Genomic DNA, 23,123 nt, shown 5'->3' with positions numbered 1-23,123 from the left:
CCATCATGAACAGAATACATTGGGTACTAAAGATCTCATTAATCTCATGGAGAAGGGCATAACACGAACCAATCACCAATCATTGGAACCATCTACCAGACATATTCAAATCAGAAGACAGGTCTTTGTTTAAAAAAAAAAAAAAAAAAAAAAAGATTAATCATTGGAACACACCACAAAAAGAAATTTATGAGTTATGGATCATTCATCTCTTGAAACATTCAAGCAGTTATATCTTTTGGCAAGATTTAGGTTATCAACATACTGGTAATAGACTGGTCAAACACAGATTATTTTGAAATACAGAGATAAAACTTAAGGAATTGAATTGTAGTAAGTGCACCTAATAATTTAAAGAAGGTCAGATTTGATGCAGTATTTTTTCTGTGTTTTTTTTTTTTCATTAAAATTTATAAACAATTATTATGATAAATTAATGCAAGACTGATAATCACAAATCAAGTAAACATCAAAAACTTTACAAGTGTTATGGAGTCTTGATGCCAGGTTGTGGGAAACTGGGATATTGACTTTTACAAATAACAGAACATGAATTATGTGCAACATTCAAATAAATAAACACTGGAATTAGATACTAAACAAGTATCTAATTGTTAAAGTATGTACCTATTAGTAGACCAAGTATAGCTATTAGAGAATATGAATAGTTATTCACAAGTACAAAAGAGGTACAACAACAACAAAAAAGGTTGTATCTTAAGCATGATGCTTGATAAGGGAAAATAAATAAAAAAGAATACAAGCAGACAATACAAGTGGAACACCACTTGTATTGAATACTGAGAGCAATTATAACAGAGAAAACAGCAGTTTTGAAAGACCTGTGTCCTAAAAAATTAAGAACTGAATCTTGACCACTCAAGCATACGTGTAGTGAACTAAGGGGAAGCACCATTGTGCTGGCTGTGGGTTTGTCCTAGGAAGCTACTACTTCTTTGTTATGCAGAGACTACAACACTTCTAGGAATAGCTACAAATGGACATTGAAATACTTATACTCACATGAACAGCAGAGACCTTGCTTGCCTACTCCGATTAGCATGTTCAAACAAAGGTTACAGTAGGCAGGCTTGTTAAAGTGTTTCAGTCTCCATACATGCTGCCCATCATCTTTCACATTCTGCACAGGACATAAAAGAAACAGATTTCACTTAATAAAATAAACAATGAAATATATAAGTGCCAGTAAAACTGGAGATTGCATGAAGAACATAAAAGACAAGCTGTTACTTCATTTAATACTCTGCATCAGATCACAGTAGAATCATTCTAAATACAGAGGCAATGATATAATAAAAAAATCTTCAGAAGCTCATGTATACCCATGTGTTTCAAAAACGATTCAGAAAAAAACACCAGGTTGTTGTCAACACTGCAATGCTACGTTAGCACTAAATCCGGGCTGATCTTAAATTATAATTGTTTTAAAAACAACTAAAATTTGCTCTAGACTAATTCTAGAAATAAATGTGCTGCAGGTTAGAAAGTAAAACTCCCCCAAACCAACAATAAACAGTTTAAAAATATATATATTTTTTTAAAACTTCACAGATATTCTTACAGACCCTCAGAATAAGTAACATGCATAATTATATGTGAAGTGGGACATCACAATAATACCGAACCTAACCACAATAATATATCTATTGCCAGCTCAAATTTATATTAATCTACTGCCACTAGTAAAACAAAAATAAAGTATTTAAGGGTGGGATTACATCCTGGATGTCGTCTCTAAAACTTTAATTCCTCTACAATTAATCCTACATTTTTTCAGTTAACTTTAGCACTATAGTCAAATCTTGCATGGACAGACCAATCAACAGACTGACACTTGCAATTCAGTGACCCAGTAAGTCACACTTACAACCAAAACATGAACAAATGTTATGAAATGTTTATGAAAGTATGCTTTCACTTGTACTATTTTTCCCTTCCTTCTTAATGGAACCATCCTGGGAACTCACTGTTGTTATATGGTTATTAAAACGATGTGTGATTTTAACGTTGCAATTTTTGCACAATTAATTCTGTAAATTCTAGATTTCTAGACAAGTGTGGTTGTCAGACGTTTTCTTTCAGAAAAGGTTTTGAATTAAACAATGTGACTAACCTAAAAAAATTGCACTTGAAATCCATTTACTTTTTTTTTTTTTTTTTTTAATGAATGTAATATCTAATGGGACAGAAGTAATTAATGACATCTATCACCTGGAAACAGGTTACAGTAGTTTGATATGTTGTTTCTTACTGAATGGTGTGATCTTTTTGGTCATTTCATTACAAACATAAATTTGCTCATATTTAATGGAATGGATTTAACCATCAACAGATGGTTCTCATACAGCCTGTGATTTCTTGTATTAAGCTGCAAGAACATATATACAATATTGCTGACTTTCGATATTGCTGATATTCAATAATATGATGGTTTTCACTGATAAGGATGATTAATGTAAGTGGACATATATTTACAAATAAAAACAAAAATGTTTTGTTGTTTGTCAGCATGTCTTGCATGAGTTTTGTCCTTAAAAGCTAGTTTTGCTCTACTCTAGAAATTAGTTGTTAATGACAAGTCAAAGATGATTAAGACTTCTTCATTCTTATGATACAGTAAATAAATAAATAAAAATAAAAATGAACATTTTCCTGTATAAAAATCAGTACTCCAAGAAATTAGGAATATTTGGTTCAAAGCCAGGTCATAGCCAGAACACAGCTTTGAATAATTCCTATAAATTACCTAAAACAAAAGGAACTGAAAAATCAGCTGGAATATTTTTTTCCTCTGTTGAGATCAGAGCTTAAGTGGAGTTCCCCTGATATTACCAGCAGGAGTTCAAATGTCATCTCTGACAACAGGGCAATGTGAGGGTCCCCTTTCTGCAAAAAGAGCGGAGCAGAGCAGACACCTTATGTGGGATTTTCAGGCTAGAAGAGTGTGGAAGTTTTCCCATTTCCCCCTAGATTCTGTAGCCGTGGAGCCTTAGAAGCCTTTCAAGCTCCTCCATGACCAGCAGCTGAAGAGCATGTATTTCATTAAATGGAGCCCTGCAACTTCTATTTTTCTTTCCGTCTTACTACACCACTCAACTTATTTTTTAAGTATTGCTAAACTACAATACACGGGGTAGATTTGAAGTCTTCTGAAAGTAAACAATTGTTCACTAGACAATAAAGACCATGTGAATCCTGCTGTGGGGGGAAAAAACAAACAAACACACACAAAAAAACAAACAAACAAAAAAACAGTAAACAATGCACACTTTCATTTTAACATTAACTCAGAACATCAACAGACATAATCTGTAGAATTGCACTTGAAATGCATGACAACAAGCTTTCCTTAGCAAAAATATTTGCTATTTCAAAAACAAAAAAAAAAACAAAAATTCATGATTATTCATAAACATGTCCCTCTTCCCCATTAGTTTTGTGTTACTTTTTCATTTTAATTTCATTTTTGAAGAATGGCTATTACATGTGAATATGTTGCTTCTTATTTGAACAGAACATATGGACTAACTTAGCTGGCATTTTCCTTATCAGAAAAACAAACAAGTCTTGATGTGGGTGTTCTGCCAATTAAAACACTTAACTGTGTTACAGACTGCAACTGATGCAAATCCATTACATAAACACAATGCACTTTTGGAAAATAGCAAATTAAATTTTTGCTCTTGTGCACTGCCAAAAATCAGCAATAAAGTGCTGCATATGATTATGCATGCACATAACTTTTTAAAACATTGCCAACGGAAAGAAAAAAAAAAGACGACAATATGAAACAAAGCTCCCTCAATGCAAGTCTTTAAGTATGAATAAAATCCACAATTCTGACATACTGGTGCATTTACTGGCATTCAGTCATTTTGCTTCCATATCCTGAGAAAGAGTTTAAAAACTAATAGTCATTAAGAAAATCTCAAAGCAGGGCAGGTACAGTAAAAATCTCTTCCTCACTTCATTATACATCACTGAAAATGAAGCCTCCATATGCCACACATAGACTTTAGCACATAATGACAAGAGTAACATTTATTTTGTTAACAATGGTTCTCTTAACTTATGCTCCTGACCCTTCGTGGATTTTATTGCCAGAAGGACCTGACCTTAAAAAGCAAATCAACCAAGACAGAGACAGCCTTAGAATTAGTGGAAACTTTCATACAGTCACAATTTAGCTACACATCCCTAGTCTGGTCTAATGTTAACTTACTACAGCTTCTTAGATATTTGTAAATAAAAGAAACCAAAGAGAGGTTTCAAGCACAAAAACATACATTCTGAAAGTTAAAAATGAATAAATAAATAAAGAGATAAAAATGCAAGTTTTTGTCCTAGCAAGTATCTCCTCATACAAGAATAGCCATAATGCCTGAATATCAGCATGCTCAGTTGTTTCTGTGAAGAGTGTCAGTAACAAGCAACCAAGAATGAAGGATTTTAGGGAGTATGCTAAGTTGTTCTTTTGTGGCCTATTGTTATTTTGTTTTCATGTCTTTTAAAACTACGTCCATGACCTGAAGACGTTTTTGTGACTGATCTTTGGGTATTGCTCGATTACTGGGAAGGAGAGAAGTGTCAGAGCACCTCATTTTAATATAAAGGCAGTTAAGCTCATATTTCTTTGCTGGACTGTCAGCAAAGAATTCATGTCAGATTTTGTTTTGTTTGTTTGGGTATGGAGACAGGTGTTTTTAATTCTGTTTCAACAGGAAAAGGATTAACCCGATTCAAGAAGCATGGCCATTGGGAGGGCTCCTCACTTCCAGGAAACTGGGGGGTAGGAGGGTGCGTGCACGTGCTTGAAGGTGGGTGCGGTGGGTATTGAAAAATTTGAAGAACAGACAAAAAAAATACCTCCCCAATCTTCATCTGACAGGCATATTATCCTCATCACCCAGAAATGCTTTGGTATTAATATGCACATCAGGAAATGACAGCAAGGAACAGAAAACGAAGCACAGGAGGGGAAATTCATTTGTTAGAATAAGCTTCATAATTAGCCACACCACCATGTTTCTCTGTCCCTAAATTAGTAGTCACCTGTCATCTGCAGAGACAGAAATGCTGTAGTAATTATATTTTAAGTAACAGTAAATTTCTCTCTCTTTATGAAATGCCATATATCTTACACCTTACACCCAGATCAGGTTAGGGTTATTCCTGTTTTCTCATGGGCTTTTACAAGTGTACAGTCAAAAGGAAAGGCAAAGCTATAGTAAGGAATGGTACTTGCAAACCTTCTGCAAAGAAGTGGGAGTGAGTGCAGCATAAAAGTAGATGGCACTGTAAAAAAAAAAAAAAAATGCACTTTGCAGCTCCTGGTATGAAGTTTCACAAAACATTAGTGTTACCCCCTCTGCTGGCTATGATGTGAAATGATATTGGTAAAATAGCTCTCATACTTGGAATGGATCTACTGCAGAGCTGACAAAGAGTATAAGCTACAGCTTCCAGCAAGGCCTTAGTTTCGCCCTCTGTACTTGTAGAAACAGCATATGGCTCATCTGCACTTGAGCCATTGAAAAAATCCAGCTGCTACACTTCAGGTAGGAATTGCCAAAATATCACAAAAGACATAAAATGAAGGAAAAGGGAAGCCAAATCACCCTTATTCTTCTCTGTATAAAAGAAATATAAGTCTACTAAACGGCCTAGGTATTAAACAGTCATTTCAGAGTTCAGCCTGAGAGGGACTCCTCCTGATGCAACAGACTCCACACCAAACTTCTTGCAAACGTTTTAAAGTCTCTGGTTTGATTCCAATTTCACATACTCAGATCTCAAAAAGTAAGCCAAAGATTAATACAATACAATACAATATAATATAATTATTCCCCATGCGTGGATTCACATTCAAGTATTCTGTTCCACATTTAAACAAACAAAAAAAAAAAAAAAAAGGAAAAAGATTTAAAAATATTTTTTGAAAAAAAAAAAAAAAAAAAAACAAAAAAAACCACTAACTTTTTAAATTCTGAATATAATAGCATAACATTTGCTGCTTGAGGATCCAAAGTAAAACTGTAAGAGCATTTCCTTCTGACCTAATAGAAGCGTTGTCACATTTCTACAGAAATGTCTTTGTCTCATTGAGATTCACCTTGATACTCAAATTTATAAGTTTTCAGAGTATATTTGCTTCAAGAGAGGAGATTAAATAACTTGAAAGTTACAACCAGTGACTTAAAAGAAAGGCATAGTAGCCTGGCTTCAGATTATCGATGACAATTTATGAACGTTATGAAGCAATACTGTTCAATTTCCCTCTCAACTTACAGCAGCTTTTCAGCAACTGTACAGTACCAGCTACAGTGCAACTGTGACATCTAGTGGCCAATGAAGAGGTAATAAAATAGTTTCCATTCCTAAGGCTAAGGATTTTTAAACACTTGCAAACTTACAGTTCATAGCTACCTTCTGTGCTATCTCTGACAGAGGTGACAGTAATGATCCATTTTTAATGATTCATCTCAAAAGATGAGACCAAAATATCTGGCATGTCAGTTTCTCACTTTTTAACACAAATTAGGTGCTTTTATCAGGACAGAGTGGAATAATATTGCGCAAGTGTGCTCTCCTAGCGAAGAGCAGAAAACAGTTTGTGGCTAATAAAACACCTGATAAACAAATTGTCATTAAATGTTTTTTTTTTGTGTGTGAAAAAAATATGAATTATTTTGAATAAGGGTAGGATAGCAAACGGGGTATCTCTTAAACTTCACTGACAGTTTTTATGTGCTTAGATTAACGGAAAATGAAATACATGTAAAAAGGTCAGAATTTTTGCAGGTTTCAATTGAGGAGGAGTAGAACAAATGACCTAACAGTCACTAGTGTGAAACTTCTGAAAAGTGTATTTATCGTCAGGAGGAGTAATTAGCAAGAACACATCACTTAGAAAAGCAGTTCAGTATTATTCTTAGAATGGCATGGGTTGGAAGTGCCGTTAAAGATCATCTTGTTCCAACCTCTGTGCCATGGGTAGGGATGTCACCCACTAGATCAGGTTGCCCAAGGCCTCATCCAGCCTGGTGTTGAACCCCTCCTGGGATGGGGAATCCACACCTTTGCTGGGCAATCTGTTCTAGTTCCTCACTACATCTGAGTGAAGAATTTTTCCTAAATCTTGCCTCTTTTAACTTAAAACAATTCCCCCTTGGTCTACCACTGTCTGTCAGTGCAACTAAGTCACTTTCCATCTTTTTATAAGCCCCCTTTAAGTACTGAAAGGCTGCAATCAGGTCTCCCCAGAGCCTTCTCTTCTTCAGGCTGAACAACTCCAGCTGTCTAAGCCTGTCTTCATAGGAAAGACCCTCCAGCCCTCTGATAATCTTTGTGGTTCTCTGGACCCATTCTAACAGATCCACATCCTTCTCATGGTGGTGTCCCCAGACCTGGACACAGCACTCCAATTGAGGCCTCATGAGGGCAGAGTAGAGAGGCACAATCCCCTCTCTTGACCTACTAGCAATCCCTCTGTTGATGCAGTCCAGGATGCAGTTGGTCTTCCAGGTTGCAAGCACACTGCTGGCTCTTGTCAAGGTTTTCATCCACGAGAACCCTGGGGTACTTCTCTGCAGGGCTGCTCTCCGTAAGTTATTCTCCCAAGTCTGTACTCCCATCTGGGATTGCCCCAACCCAGGTGCAGCACCTTGCACTTTGACTTGTGGAAATGGAGGCCTACTTCTCAAGCTTGTCCAGGTCCCTTTGGATGGCTTCCCTTCCTTCTGTTGTATCAACTGCACCACTCAGCTTGGTGTCATCTGCAACCTTGCTGAGCAAGTACTCGATCCCACTGTTTATGTCATCGATAAAGATATTAAAGAGTACCATTCCCAGGTGCTGTTTAAGATACGGCAAAATGTTCCCAGAATAACAACACTTGTCAAAAATTTGAAAATGACCATCAGTTATGTCCTTTACTAATTTCTTGACAGAGTATGCTGCCTTTTGCTTAAAGTAAATATGTGGAAGTAATGAAATACAATCTAACAAAGATTTGTTGTTTGATGATAGGGAACTAATAAATATATTTATTATAGTATATAGTAATATAGGAAAGTAATACATATATACATATATATTTTCACTTAGCCCTGCATATATGGAATTAGGGAATTAGTACTTACAGTGATCCGAATGTACTTTAAGTTATCCTCAATTCAGGTACGTAAGTGGTAATTCGGTAAAATAAAACTTTATGAGAGATAAAGTTTTGGTTATTGATATTTTGCAAGAATTTTAAATCTCCTGCTAAATGCATGTTTGTGTTACATACTTAAATTTGGAAAGTCCGAACATTCTTTGTGAGATTAAGATAACATGGAGTGACTACAACAGTCCAGATTTAGTTCAGGACATAGCAGTTAGGTGGGGAAAGGTAAATATTATTTATGATTTCACCTCAGCATCTGGACTTCAGAAAAAAAGTTATATAACAAAAAAGCACTTGAAACAGATGCTAAGATACACGTGCTCAAAATTAGCTAAAATACAGGACAGCAGGTGGCACTGGCAACATGCCAGAGTTAAAAGAGCTGTTTTGAACGGAAACAACATTGATCATATTATATCTGCCTTATCTTTAATGTGAAGTTGAAAACATACAGACTCTACACACTTTTTTCATAATACTCCATCCTTCGGTCTAAGTGTTCTCTTCAATATTGCTACTTAATATAGTTTATTAAGGTAGTTATAGAGATGGAAGAACTGTATTCACAGTGATGTTTCATGACAGGACAAAAGCCTGAAGGCAAGAGTTGCTGCAGGAAAAATTCTGTCTGGGCATGAAAGAAAAAAACTATTTCCCATGAAAACAGCTAAACACTAAGAGAAACTGCCTACAGAACTGGTGGAATCCATCTCAGTGGATTTAAGATTGGGCTTGAAAGAGTCCTGCCTGGATAAAAAAAATCCAAGAACCTGCTTTCAATAGGATGCTGGACCAGATGATCTCCAAACTTTCTTCCAACCTAGACTGTTTCATGATTCACTATGGTTAGGCTACACACCACAGCACCATACCAAGTTGCCTAAACACAAGCCAGCTGTAACATACACATGGGTAGTAAAACATTTTTAAAAGACACTACTGTAGCAAGTAATTAATAATATGCTGTCAACAAGATAAACTAATGAGCTTTTTACAACTTCCAGCTCCAGAGCTGGCTCATTTGGTGTTAATGTAGCTCTGACTTTGAAGACACACTACTGTTCTTCACACATCATTCAGCCATAGTAAAAGACAAGAAAAAATATTCACTATACAGGTTATAGAGAAACAAACCTTAGGAGTACAGCTGACATGCAAGCAGAAACTTGACACTCTTATGTTAGTACTTACATTCTCTAACCCAAGAAGGACCAAGAGTGGGATTGTTGTCATTCCTCCTTGGATCCACTCTTCTAGAGAAACAGTGCCATCATGATCATAGTCAATTTCCTCCATCATTTCATGAAGAATCTACACAGTTTAATAAAAAGTCTCATAAGTTCTATATTCTTAACCATATAACCAGTTGTGTAGAGATCTATGGTCTCTCATCCATATGCAAAATTGAAAATATTACTTGTATTGTACCTGTACTAAAATGAGTGCCTCCAGGTCAGAAAATGAAATGCAATATTCATATTTATATTTCACTAGCTCCTAATATTACTAATTAGCACCTACATTTCCCAAAACAGAGTGCCCCTTTGTGTACTTACTATGTACAATACTAGTAAGAGACAGTTCTTGTCAAGAAATTTTCAGGGGTAAATGAGTTGTTACAAATATTAATTACTACGTGCACTGAAGAAAAGCCTTCAAACTTTTCCAAAGAACACTTTACAGAACAGATTTAACAAGAAAAAAAAAAGACTTTGAAAAAAGTGTTAATTTACAGTGTCATGGTGGAGCACAAACTATTAATACTTCTATCTTGCTAATATCTAGGAACTCACGTTGGCATCACTTTATCATGAAATAAATAAAAGCTGTCTCTAACACCACCATAAAAAAAAAAAAAAAGATAAAATGGATGCTTACTGGACTCAGTTCAGTAATATCCCATTCAAGGTATTCTGCAACATGCATCATTTGAGCAATGATATTTTCCAACTCCTATAGATGAAAGAAAAATAATTCTATTTAATGCAATATTTAAATGGCAAATTTTATGGCAAACAACTCATAATTCAAACCTATTGCATATGGTGACTATTTTTATGAACACCAAAATATACAGAAAAAAATAATTTCTAATCACTAATTGCTAATCAATGCACTGTGTGAAACTTAAAATCAGAGACCCACTGAACAGAACAAGAAATTAATTAAAATTATTTTTAATAGCAAATGTATTTCATTTACATAAATGTATTTACCCTTACAAAAGAAACTCTAATACATGAGAAGAGAGGTTTGGGGGCTCCTAGCTGGCATGCTTCCTTGGTAGGAATAATCTATAGTCCTTATGTGACAGAAAGTGAGATGAAAAACATTTGTTCTAAATAAACTGGCCTTAATTTTTTGTCAGTGTTATTTTCTGGAGTACTCTGATTTTAACTTCATTAATATAAGTAATCAAAACTCATAAGTTTGAGCTGTTAAGATTTAAAATTCAAAGATTTCCCCTTATATTCAGTCAGCTGAGGAATTTGTCAGGTAGAAGTGCTACATTAATATTATTCTAGACATAAACGTACACGTATAATCTCATAATCTGTTTGATTTTAACCAGAGATCTCTATAAGAAATGTCATATATTTTTCAACTGTTAAGAAAAAACAAGAAATGTTACACAACCTCATATAACTATAAGAATCAACTGTAGGTCAGTCTTCAGGCTAAATTAAATTAAAACTATGTAGACACATGATTATTTTCACTTTTAATCTCAAAAGGAGTACAAGGTGATATACAGTATACATACTATTATATTTATGACCCGATTTTCAGAAGTACTGAACATCGTACACAAGGAAGATAGCCAGACCACCCAAAACTCAGGCTTGGAATTTTTTTCTTTAACCTTAGAGAGTTGTAATTTCCCTTATTCATGTATCACTAGGACTTTTCCATATTCATATATATAGTGTGGTTTGTAAACATACTTATCTAGAATGTATATTCTCATATTGCAGTTATTATTCACTAGTTATTAACATTTTGTATTGCCTGATAGTTTCTATTGCCTAGCAATATAATACAGTGTTTACATTATACCTCTAGGTATCTTAGCTTCCCTATTCCTTTATCCCTTGTGGAAATCACCACTTTTTTTTTTTAATCAGTTTCCTCTCTGCTGTCTTACTTTGTGGAGACAGAGATGAAAAATAAATAAAAGCTGCCAGTACAACACAATATTTATTTCCATTAGTTTACTTTTATGCTCTGCAAGAAAAAAAAAAAAAAAAGTTTCATTTTTTAAAACTCTTTCTGATTACTATACCTCTGATTTTTCTTACAACATTTGATTGGGCTACTTCTCCATATTTAAACGTTATTATCATTCCTTAGTTAAAATAACATGTAAGTTCTGGCATCTCTCTGCTTACACCCAGTGTGTAACATGCAGTTTCCCTTTTTAATGAAATCTTTGCAAATGTTACTTTCATATAAATCTACCAGAAACATACATACATACCATCCCATATAGTTTTAGGAACTATATTAACGTGTCCCTACAGTAATATGACTAAAAATCAGAAAAATATACGACAGGACTATACAATAACAGTGCCAGCATTTGCAAAATTATACAGTGTAGAAACAGCAGCTTTATGGAAAACCTAACTTGAAAGTTGGTTTCAAAATGGGCAATTTCTATTTTCTATTCACTAAAATTTGTAGTGCTTCCATTAATTCAGGATTCATGTAGTCTTCTATAGCTATATCATTATGGCATAGTCTTATAACACATCAAAATAAATAAAATTACCGAACTATCCAGGTATCCATTTCCATCTGTATCATATAATCGAAACATAACTAAAAGAAAATAAAAAGAAAAGAGAAGGAAACTCGATTAGAAAATATAACAATATTATTTCCTTAAAAAAAAAGGACAAACTGAGTTTCACAGGACAAGCATTAACATTTTCCTTAGTGAACATAGTAAATGTAGATCCACCAAACATTTTGTACTGTATGAGGTTCACTCAGTGACTCCCCAGCCACAGCGCCTCCAATAAGACATATTAGCAGGAGAGTACATTTACAGATTGTCTACATAATCCCTCCATTTGTTAATCTGATCTGTGAACGTGATTCTGGTTCCTCCCAGAGATGATCTGTATTTCTAGGGAAGTACCACCAAAAGGCCCTTCTCTCTTATGTCACCCAACACAAGAAAACACACAATTGGTCAAGCAAATGTTGATAAACATGCTTAAGTTACAATGCTATTCCATTCTCTTGGTTGCAGTTATCACTACTTAATACTGCTTTAGAAATGCTTTTTGACATATGCTAAATGAAATAGAACATTATCTGAAGTATCTATTCAGTCAAATCCAACAATAAACACTCCTCACAGACTGTCAATATGAATCCTACCTGCTCTATCAACTTGAAAATATCTTTCCAATATGCTGGAGAGCTGCCCAGACAAGAATAGCTGCATTTTGGTGACATACAGAAAGAATATATACCTTCAAGTTTCTATCATTACTTGATTCCAGCCGCAAGAGTGGGTATATCCACTAATATCAAAACATTTCAAAGCAGTTTATTCAGTTGATCATATACAGCATTAGATTGCAAAGCAAAGCAATTTGAACATTTGGTAGAAATATTTTCAAAAGCCTTAAGATGAAGGTCAGAAGCCTAGGCATACCTCACTCTGTCCCTACTGTCTGGGACATACTTTGGCAGAGCTCTAAATTCCCCATTCCCATCAAAAGTCCTTCAGAAGTGCTAATTTCTTTTTCCCCCTAGAAGATCTACTTTCTAAGAAGGAAGAAGAGAGCGGAAACCACCTTAAAAGGGTGGTTTTGGGACACTTTAATGCCTCAACTCATAGCAAAACCCAAGCAATCTACTTTACAAACCATCTTATTAGATGTCTCAGGAAACCTAACACCTGGGCTGTTCAGCTGTGAACAATAACACCACAATGGATCCCCTCAGAGAATCACAGAATGGTTGAGGTTGGAAGGGATCTCTGAAGATCATCTAGTCAAACCCCATTGCTGAGCAGGATCACCCAGAGTACAGTGTGTGGGATGGTATCCAGGTGGGTTTTGAATATCTCCAGAGAAGGAGACTCCACAGCCACTCTGGGCAGCCTGCGCCAGTGCTTTGTCATCCTCACATTAAAGAGGTACCCCCTCATATTCAGCTGGAACTTCCTGCCCTTTGGTTTGTGCCCACCTGTCACTGGGCACAACTGAAAAGAGACTGGCTCCATCCTCTTGACACCCTCCCTTAAGATATTTGTACAGATTGATGAGGTCTCCTCTCAGTTTTCTCTTTTCCAGGTTAAACAGGCCCAGTTCTCTCAGCCTGTCCTCATATGACAGGTGCTCCAGTCCTTTAATCATCTTTGTAGCCCTCCTCTGGATCAGCTCCATTAGCTCCATCTCCCTCATGTACTGTGAAGCCCAGAACTGGACACAATACTCCAGGTGTGGCCTCACCAGGGCTGAGTAGAGGGGCAGGATCACCTCCCTTGACACACTGGCAACACCCTTCCAAATCTTTCTATGGATCAAGTTTGAAGGTTGAGCCATAGATCACGGAGGTACTTAACAATATATATGCACCTTGATCTATCTGCTATATGACCTTAAAAAAAGAACTTTAATTCTTCCGATGTTTCTCTGTTATGGAGGTTTGGGATATATTCAAGCTATCCATAGTTTAAGAATAGATATGTTGGCTGTGTAAACAGGTGGGATTCATAGTACTGAAAACCTCCAGGAATACACTGCAAATATCTGCTGAAATACTGGTAAATCTATTAAAATCTATAGATGATATACATTCAAAGTCTAAACACAGTTTTCTTGTGGTGCACTTTATTCTAAAGAGTCATCTAGTTTGTATCCGATTTTATTTGAAAGCACCACTTCTGTGTTCTTGCTTGCCCTGCATCTAGGTTCCAAACACTCAGGTAAGACTCAGAGGCTTTCCATTTTTTGTCAACAGAAAAATTAATGATTTTAGATTAGTATTAATGTTAGCATACTGATTTATATTTTACTTCGCAGCCACAGGGCCTAGTACTATAAAATTATTTAAGATAAAGTGTCAAATTATACCATTAATTTATAAGGAACATTCAGCAAAAAATCAATAGGGAATTCTGCATACATATTCTGCATTATAATCCAAAATTTATGCACTAAGAAGTTATAATACATGGTATGTTTCAACTCTGGATGACAAAGTAGAAAATCAACTTATGTAATAACCATATTCTTAATAGCACGTAATAAATCCATACAATCTTGAATATATTTAATCTGTAAATACAATACATTTATTAGACCAGACTCTAGCTCCTAAATCATACAGACCATTCACAGCCTTTTGCCTGTGCAGTTCCTATTGGGGGAAATCCATGGCACATCCCCTACCCTAGACTCTCAGTTCTCTCCCCCTCTTCTCATTGTACCAGTTCCTGGCACCAGGGGAGGCAACTGCTCTCCATTTCATGTAATACTGTGCACAAAGACCTCTTTAGAGCTCTGATAGGTCTTGCACAGCTTGCTACCAAGAAACAGTTACTACTGTTAGTTGAATTTAGCCCTAGAATCTTGTAATTTGTGTTTTAAATGCAAACTGGTACATATATTCAAATATTCTAGCAATATGATACCAAACTTCTATTATCAAGTTCAGGACTGTCTCCTTGCAATTTCTGCTGAGTCAAAGGTGTCAGTGACCTCACAGTACTAAGTTGTCATTGTGAGCTAACCACAGGTAACAGAACATCATGATACTTCAAAAACGTGGTTATGTAACCCTGTAATGAATTTCTCATTCCAGCAGACAGAGCCTACTGTTTGCATTTTCTATCATACTTAATACTGTCTCTCTACAGTATCAGAGTCTGATCCCACAGTTTTAACAGACAGACCAGTTTTGTATATCAAAGTATATTTGGTCTCAGGAAGGACTAATATGATTGGATTGATTAATTATTTATCTATCCAGAAAACTGGCTTCTAAAAATCTATAATGCAAAAACATGTAGTTGTTTTTTGTTCTTTTCTCTGATTTGCAAATCAAATTCTTACTTTCTGAGCAGGTGGTTTTGAATAGGTGGAGGTGTTTTGCATTAATGAATCAGGTCCCTAGTTAAGCAGTCAAGCTATTTCCAACTTTCAGAATCAAACATTCATTCCCAACAGTGGTGCAGACTTAGATATATTTTACTTTCTTGTATGTATTCACTAATTATGGATCCCATGGTACGTATAAGAAACTATTCTTTGTCTGAATTAGCTCATTTTCTACATATTATTCATGACTTTTAAAGCCCTCTAAGCATTCTTAGTGTATTTCATTTGTTTTTGACAGCTCTGATGCTAGAGTCAACAGACAATAGCATAGAAAGAAATATTTGAAAGGATTATTTTAACTGTGGATTGTTTTATCTTCATGGGTTCTATAAAGAATTTGGTTAGAATCTCAAATTAATACTCTTAGCAAGAACAGAAGCTCATTTCTGCAATAATGGTCCCCTAGAACTGTATTTTTATAAGGAAGCTATTTAAAACTAAGTCTTAAACTCATAAAATTTAAAATCAGAATTTTGATTGCTTTCTTTCTTTACAAGAAAATAAATAAATATATAAAAAAGAAGAGAGGAAGAACATACATTCTAGCTTGTCTTCAGGTCTTCCTCTTTCTAGCAGTGACAAATAACAAACAATATCTTTCAGCTGGATCACATCTGGTAAATTTAAGTTAGCAGGAGTAGGAGGCCGGGATGTCGAGGTACCTTTGTTAAGTCTCAGACCTGGAAATTAAATACAGACTGTTACTTTTCATATATGATGTAAACAAAGCAGAACTTGTATGTACATGTACATGCAACCTTATCTTATTTGAGACTCAGATTATTTCTTAATTTAAATCAAAATGTGAAGTTTAAATGATTCACATTCATAGTTTATCCAGCAAAGGCAGAACTAAAATGATAGTGAGGTTTATTTTTCAAAATACTACACAAAGCCAGCTATTATAAAAATAAATCAACTAAGGGAATGGCATCACTGTTTTTACACTTGTGTTGATCTGAGATCACTTGACTACAAAATAATTTTGGTAAATATTTTTTCTACTGTATTATATGTTAATTTAAGTATTAAAACAATACCTGCCCAATTCTGCATCCCATTCCTTGTGTTTGTAGAAGTTTCATTTAACTTACAGATTGTTACCAGATAAAGATGTTTTAGTGACAAAGTGTAATCTTCCCCTCAAAAAGTTAGTTGTGTGCCAGAGCAACTTAAATTTACAATGTTGAAGACTTGATCACAGAATATTATGAAAACAAACACAGAATTTAAATAATAGTCATAATAATCATTCAAATGTGATCAAGAACAGTTCCAGTTTACCAACTGGAATACAAGTTTCAACATTGTCAATACTTTTGTTTAAAGAGAGCATTAACATGATTGGTCCTGAGGATATTGCTAGAATCTGCAGAACTAATAATAAATACAGAAAAATAGAGGAAAAACAGGACTACATAAAGAAAGTTTTCATTAAAGAAAGTTTTTTTCATTGCAAATAATGAAATTTTCTTTACAAGTCTGTCACATTTTCCATAGACCTTAGTGATGCTAAAGACAAATCTTTACAAAGGGATCAACTGTTTCTTAAATATTTTTCATCATTAATTCAGAACAGTGTTATGTATATAACCTGTACATGGCCTGCATACATAATTTCTCTCAAGCATTTGTCTTGGACAAATTAATTACTGTAGATGATGGAAATTGAATTAATTTTCTATTTTTTTTTTTCTATTTTCATCTGGAAAGTATTTACAATCTAGACATTTTGAAAGGTCTACTGAGGTATGTATGCTAAGATATTTTTCATTATATAAGTGCAAACTGGCATACAGAAAAAAAATCTTCAAGTTCATGTCCATGACAGCAGGAAGATAATAAAGACTCAAAGTAAATATTTAAATAACTAAAGAGATTTAATATGGCAACGTTCTACTAGAGGAGCTTGTATGTCAGTAAGTGCACTTAAAATTAAGACAGTATAAAACATTCATCAATTACGATGCTAGCTTTAATCACACAGTTTACACAGATAGTTCACGTTCTATTCTTATTTGAATCCTATGCACAGAATAAAAGTTATTATAAAGCTGGGACCCACTCATCTTGAGAAAAAAAAAAAAAAGAAAAGTCTTGCATTTCAATGAAATCTAAATGAAAATGGCATACAAATTTTAAAGCAACTTTTAGCTTATCATCAGCTGCAAGGTACATGTCAAAGTATTAGTTCATAATCAAGAGGTGGGAGAGAGGGGTGGAAGCAATACTGATTTACAGTTCTGCTGCCTACCTGGCATCTGTTTCCATCGTTCTTCAGATACCTTAACTGAAAATACAATTTATAAACAGACATGAGTAGACTGAGAGACACTAAGTAAAGAATGTTCACATACCAGATAGATTTATGAACCCTGCTTCTCTAGCTCTTGTATACCTTTCAATTTTCCAGGAAAATATCAAATGTTTCTGACAATTTTTTTTCCCAGTATAGTCAGTTTTTTCACCACTGGTAACATTTTAAGTTTACTAGATACTCTAAAATTATGGTTTCTATTTTTTTTTTTTTATTTGCACATGATAATGTACAGATGTTTACTTATTTTTTTCCTTTTGCTCCATATTATATAGATGTAGCATCTAGTTTAAAACTCAGGCAACTGAACTGCAATATGAACAGCATGTTTTCATGCACTAATAATAATAATAACAACAACAACAACAACAATAATATATGCTTTGCATATAGCAATTTATCAAACAGTCCTTCAGGTATAAATGCATATGTAAGACTAAAGACTAAACTGAAGATGAAAATGAAGTACAAAATAAGTGAAGGAGAAAAAGGTTAGGAGTTACTACAGTAACAAACCTAGCATACAGTTTTAACAATAACAATAGAATTCACTTTTTTTTTTTTTTTAAGCTACACATTAGAATCAAAATGTATCAGAGAGAATTATAACAAAAGCAAAGAAAGCTGAGCATGGCATCTACCAGGCAGAATTTAGCAATAAATCTGACAATGACCTACAAACAGCTGTTATCATTTCTATATATAAAGTGTTAAAGCCTCAAAAACACAACACCAAAAAGACAACTTTTTGCAATAACAGTGCTCAGGACAACACGTGTAAAAACACAGCATAATAAATATGCACCAGTAAATGTCAGCTGCAATTGGAGTTACCAGGAAAAGTGTTAAATTGGCAGCTGGTACAGTATGTTTATAGTTGATGATTCTCATTGATGAAAACAATGAATATTTCACAGAAAGATTAAAAATAATGACAGTGGAAATTGTGTGCCTGAGACATTATAGGCAGCAGAATCTGTGTAGCAGAAAAATTACAATACTGATAATGTCTGACATATAGCTCCTGCAGTACAATAACAATGCATTTAGACATGTCCTTAGAGATTCTGTGACAAAGTATCTTAATGGTCAAAGAACTGAACTGTTGGTGTGACTTGCTCAAACCTATGTTATTATTTGAGCTGTAATTAGCAACAGAAGGTTTTGAATCCTCCAAACAACTGATTACACAATTGCCTACCAAGCCTACTGCTCTACATGTGGAACTAGTCCAAAATAACAAAAGCACGGGAAGTTGGAAATACACAGTCTTCACAGCAGGTATTTTTGTATGGAAATGTGTCCGCAGCAGTTCTGACTAGAAAGCATAAAGATATATGATGTATTCAATTCAAATGAAAAGAAGAACCATTCCCCCAATGTGGTAAGCAAGTTTAGCTAGGAGAAAAAAAATAATTAAAAAAAAAAAAAAATCATGCACACAATGTAATACAATAAAGTGATAAGGCCAGATTCAATTGGCAATACCTGAAAGCCTATAATTAATACTGCACACTGAAGCAACTATGGAAATCTAGAGCTTGGTATCTGCAGCACATAACATTTTAGCTAGTAGCACTTGTACCAAATTCACAGCTTCTAGATGAACAGAACTTTGAAGACACCTAATCTTCATATGAAGAATTCAGGCAACTAAGAACCCATGAAACCATTCAGTAAAATGTTTTAAATGCTTGATTAGCCCAGCTGCTCAGAAGATGAAATTTAGTTTTAAGTTAGCCTAACTTCTACTTTTAGCTAGGGTTTTGATAGAGTTCCCAAATTCGTAGTGCCAAACCTAAGACTTCAAGACAGAATGGTAATCTTAAATTTCTTCACTACGTTTTTGTTAAAAGTTTAAAAAAATTTTAGAAGTTGGAAGGTTTTAAACACTATTTTGCCTGAAAATATTTTATCATGTTGTCCTCTGCTGTTTAATAACAATGTTATTTAGTGTGAAAATTTCAGTCTTACATTGTGTAGAACAAATACTGCTAACAATTACAGGACGTTTAAAATACTATTAGCTGGTAAGTATTTAAGATTACTAAGAGCAGCAAAAAACAGTTAAGAGAAGCAGCAGTAACCAGGTAGAGCACTAGCAGAAGCATCCTGCATGAGGCTGTGAATGTTTCTAAGTGTTTATACAGCAAAGTAGTCAGTAATACTATGTAACCATAGCAATCTGATTAGCATTAATATGACAAAGACTGTCCACTTGGTGTCTCAGCTGCATCATCAATGTGAATTAAAAAGATAAAACCATTTAATATCTGTTTCTCTTCACGATATTCCTTATTCATGACTTAGTTTCTGCAATTTCATAAATATCCGAACGAAGAAGTACAAATAGTTTAGAATTCTACATATTTATGACTATTAGAAGGTGAAGAGCAGCAGCACAGAACTTGCAATTCTCACATTTTATTACTTACCTCCAGAAAGTAGCTGGGGTTTGTTTTTTATTAAGGGGCTGCAGTGAGAGATTTTGTTGCTAAATGATGTAAAAAGATGCTCAATGAAATCATCAGGTAGCTCTGCCTCCAGAAAAGTCTTCATGAACAGTTTGAATCCCTCTAAATCAATTGTCTAGAGGAGGAAAAAAGTAATTGAATTGATCATTTTTCAACAACTTTAATATTAACACATCAGATAATACTGTTAGTAAAAACTTTACACTATCCTTGAAAATACTGATTCCTGAAGGTATAGCCTGGCATACTTATGAGAGTGACTGATTTTTGAATTATTACTTTGAAAACGCACAATATTGTTTCAATAGCCCAGAGTATGGTATAAAATAATCCAGAATAAACTCAGAACACTTCTATAAGGACCGCAAAACTAAATTCTGTGCTGACTTGTTTCTTAATCACAATATGGCTTAAAAGCACACACAAAACTGCAAACAAAGGCACCTAGCGAGCTATCGGGATGTATCTGCTAAGACTTCTCTTTTATCGTAATTAAGCAGACGATAAGCAGGGGATTTCTAAATGCCAAATTCAGGCAATTGAAGGCTACCTGTTTTTTCTCGGTGGCAACAACTCTTTCTGCTATTTGTCAAAGATGAACTGATAATCTAAATAGGTTCTAACATTCAAATGAGTGCTTAGACTGTACAACTTGGGGGGGAGGGGGGCAGAGTTGTCAGTTTGAAGCATTTGTAATTTAGTTTAATTTATTTTTTTGGCATCAAGGTAGGACCTGATTAATGAACCTTCATTTATGATTTCTCTCTGGTAAGACAGTGTTCCCTGTTTTAAATATTAAAATGAATTTTAGATTCATTATGATCCCATTTTACCCTGCTGATATAGAACCACTAAAAATGAAGATGTGAAATGTGTCAAGAGATCTTAAGCCAATTTCACTTTTATCTCTGAAATAACTGACACAACTGCACACTTATCAATGATACTATTCAGTTACATAGGTGATTTTAATAGAACAGCTTAACACTCGTTAATCTGTAAACTGTATAGCGTTGCTGCCTTTCTAGCTCGAGCAGGACAGTAACTTTTCTAATAGTTAACAGAGAAAGCCACATTACACCACAACATCAACTTGGAGAAAACTTCCCATGCTTGGGGAAGACTCATTCATCCATGAGAAAAATAATTCAACGCCTTTAGTTCAGCCCAGCGAATGCAGCATTAGGAGGGAAAAGACTACGAAGGCTTGAAGGGAAATACAAGGGAAAAGAAAAGGGAAACTAAATCCTCAGTGCCGTCAGTGCCTTCAGAACCTGAGTCATAGCATAAATTATATTTAAGTCATTGTAAAAATTATTTCAATGCTTTGGAGCAATGATTTTTCTCTCTCTCTCTCCCCATTCCCCTCCCCATTTTTTATGAGATGCAGAAATTTTATGTCCACATCAAATAAGGCATTTCTCATTAAGGACAATACCTAACTGCTAATGGCTAATATTTTAAACATATATCACTCCCATTATAGGGACTAACACAGATTGAAAATTTTGACTGATCTTGTGCAAGTCGTTATTATTAGGAATGCAAACTTAGTGAGCATCTATGCTGAGCTAAAACAGAACACCTGTGACAAAGAAAGTGAGTGACACCAACAGAACTCCTACAGATTGAACACAAAAATAGCAGGGACTTAAAAAATTACCTCCACAAGGCTTACGCTGGGTATAAAATGCAAATAATCAACTTGGATACAGAGAAACTACCTTTCTCTCATCATCATAGAGTTTCAGTCATTGTCTTCTTATTTGGCAAACCATACATTCTTTCAGTCATGCTATAAACTTTTTTATTCTCAATAACAAAAACAAAACAAAACAATATTCTCCTCAGTGTATGTAATCAATAAAATCACAATGTATTGGCATCCAAGTAAACTGGTCATGAGTTCATAGCATATAAATGTATTTTTAACTCTGCAAGCATAACAAATACATCAATCGCTGAATCAACTGACTTTAACAACCTGAGATTTTTTTATTTTTTATTTTTTTTAAGTTTCTCATCAATGATGTGTTTGTTAGCTATTTCATTACATTTCATATAAAGGGGAGTAACCAAGTGGAAAAGAGAAACAGAAAAACAAATTACAATCCAATTTAAGTTAAGGTTTATGTACGGATATATAAAATATCCAAGTTACATAAGGCTTTTTAATTATTATTTTCCTTGTGTATATGTCTGCTAAAAATACTCCTTGAGTTTATAGCCATCTTAGATTTTTGAACTGCTGCCTCAGTGTACTGGGTCTGGCTGGGATGTTAACTTTCCCTGCAGCAGCCCATACAGTGCTGTGCTCTGCACTTGTAGCTAGAACAGCAGTGTTATCACACCAGTGTTGTGTCTACTGCTGAGCAGTACTGGCACAGCATCAGGACTCTAACCCTCCTAGGGAGTGGGCAAAAAAGTGAGAAAAGAAGTGAGAAAAGTGAGCAGCAGGGCAGCTGACCTAAACCAACCAAAGGGATATTCCATACCATGTGACGTCACACTCAGCAATAAAAGATGGAAAAAGGAAGAAGAGGGGAAGGGTGTGCTCTCATTGTGAAAACGTCGGTCCTCCTCCCAAACACCGGCTACGTGCGTTGAGGCTCTGTTTAAAGGACGTGGTCAAGCATCGCTCATTTGTGGGAAGTAGAGAGTAATTCTTTCCTCTGCACTCCCACATAGCCTTTATTTGTTTTGTCCCTTTCCCCCTTTTCTTTTTTTATTCCCCTTTAGTTAAATTGTTTAGTTAATAATAATCTTTCAATAATATTTTTTTCCTTTAATTAAATTATCCTTATCTCAATCCACAAATTGTTCCTTACATTACTTCTTCCCCTCCTCATCTAAGGAGGGGGAGTGAGAGAGTGGTTGTGGTGTTTAGCTGCCTAGCACAGTAAAACCACCACACTCAGTAATACTGGTTCACCAAGCTGATTGCAATAACTAAATCTATAATGCCACATTTTCCTATTTATATGCTCAGAACTGTGTTTGGTTAGAGATTTGGGTTAAAAAAT

General features: G+C 34.8%; 1 protein-coding gene across 20 annotated transcripts in view; it reads right to left on the bottom strand.

Moving 5' to 3' along the window:
- The window catches only part of DGKB (diacylglycerol kinase beta), a 402,254-nt gene that overhangs the window by 250,547 nt on the left and 128,584 nt on the right, over positions 1-23,123 (bottom strand). For 14 of the 20 annotated variants that reach the window (XM_072033589.1, XM_072033592.1, XM_072033593.1 and 11 more), the window contains 7 exons: positions 20,062-20,215; positions 17,564-17,599; positions 15,849-15,989; positions 11,961-12,010; positions 10,067-10,141; positions 9,380-9,499; positions 1,024-1,141 (listed from right to left, as the gene is read on the bottom strand). In XM_072033589.1, the coding sequence (XP_071889690.1) occupies positions 1,024-1,141; positions 9,380-9,499; positions 10,067-10,141; positions 11,961-12,010; positions 15,849-15,989; positions 17,564-17,599; positions 20,062-20,215 (694 nt within the window). Of the gene's footprint in view, positions 1-1,023; positions 1,142-9,379; positions 9,500-10,066; positions 10,142-11,960; positions 12,011-12,857; positions 13,037-14,541; positions 14,841-15,848; positions 15,990-17,563; positions 17,600-20,061; positions 20,216-23,123 lie in introns of those variants that run through there. The other 6 variants (XM_038173736.2, XM_072033600.1, XM_072033601.1 and 3 more) reach the window with 3 other exon arrangements.

This window comes from Anas platyrhynchos, chromosome 2 (assembly GCF_047663525.1).
Source record: "Anas platyrhynchos isolate ZD024472 breed Pekin duck chromosome 2, IASCAAS_PekinDuck_T2T, whole genome shotgun sequence".
Taxonomy (NCBI): domain Eukaryota; kingdom Metazoa; phylum Chordata; class Aves; order Anseriformes; family Anatidae; genus Anas; species Anas platyrhynchos.
Note: the sequence above shows the minus strand (reverse complement) of the source record. Positions and strands in the feature narration are given on the sequence as shown.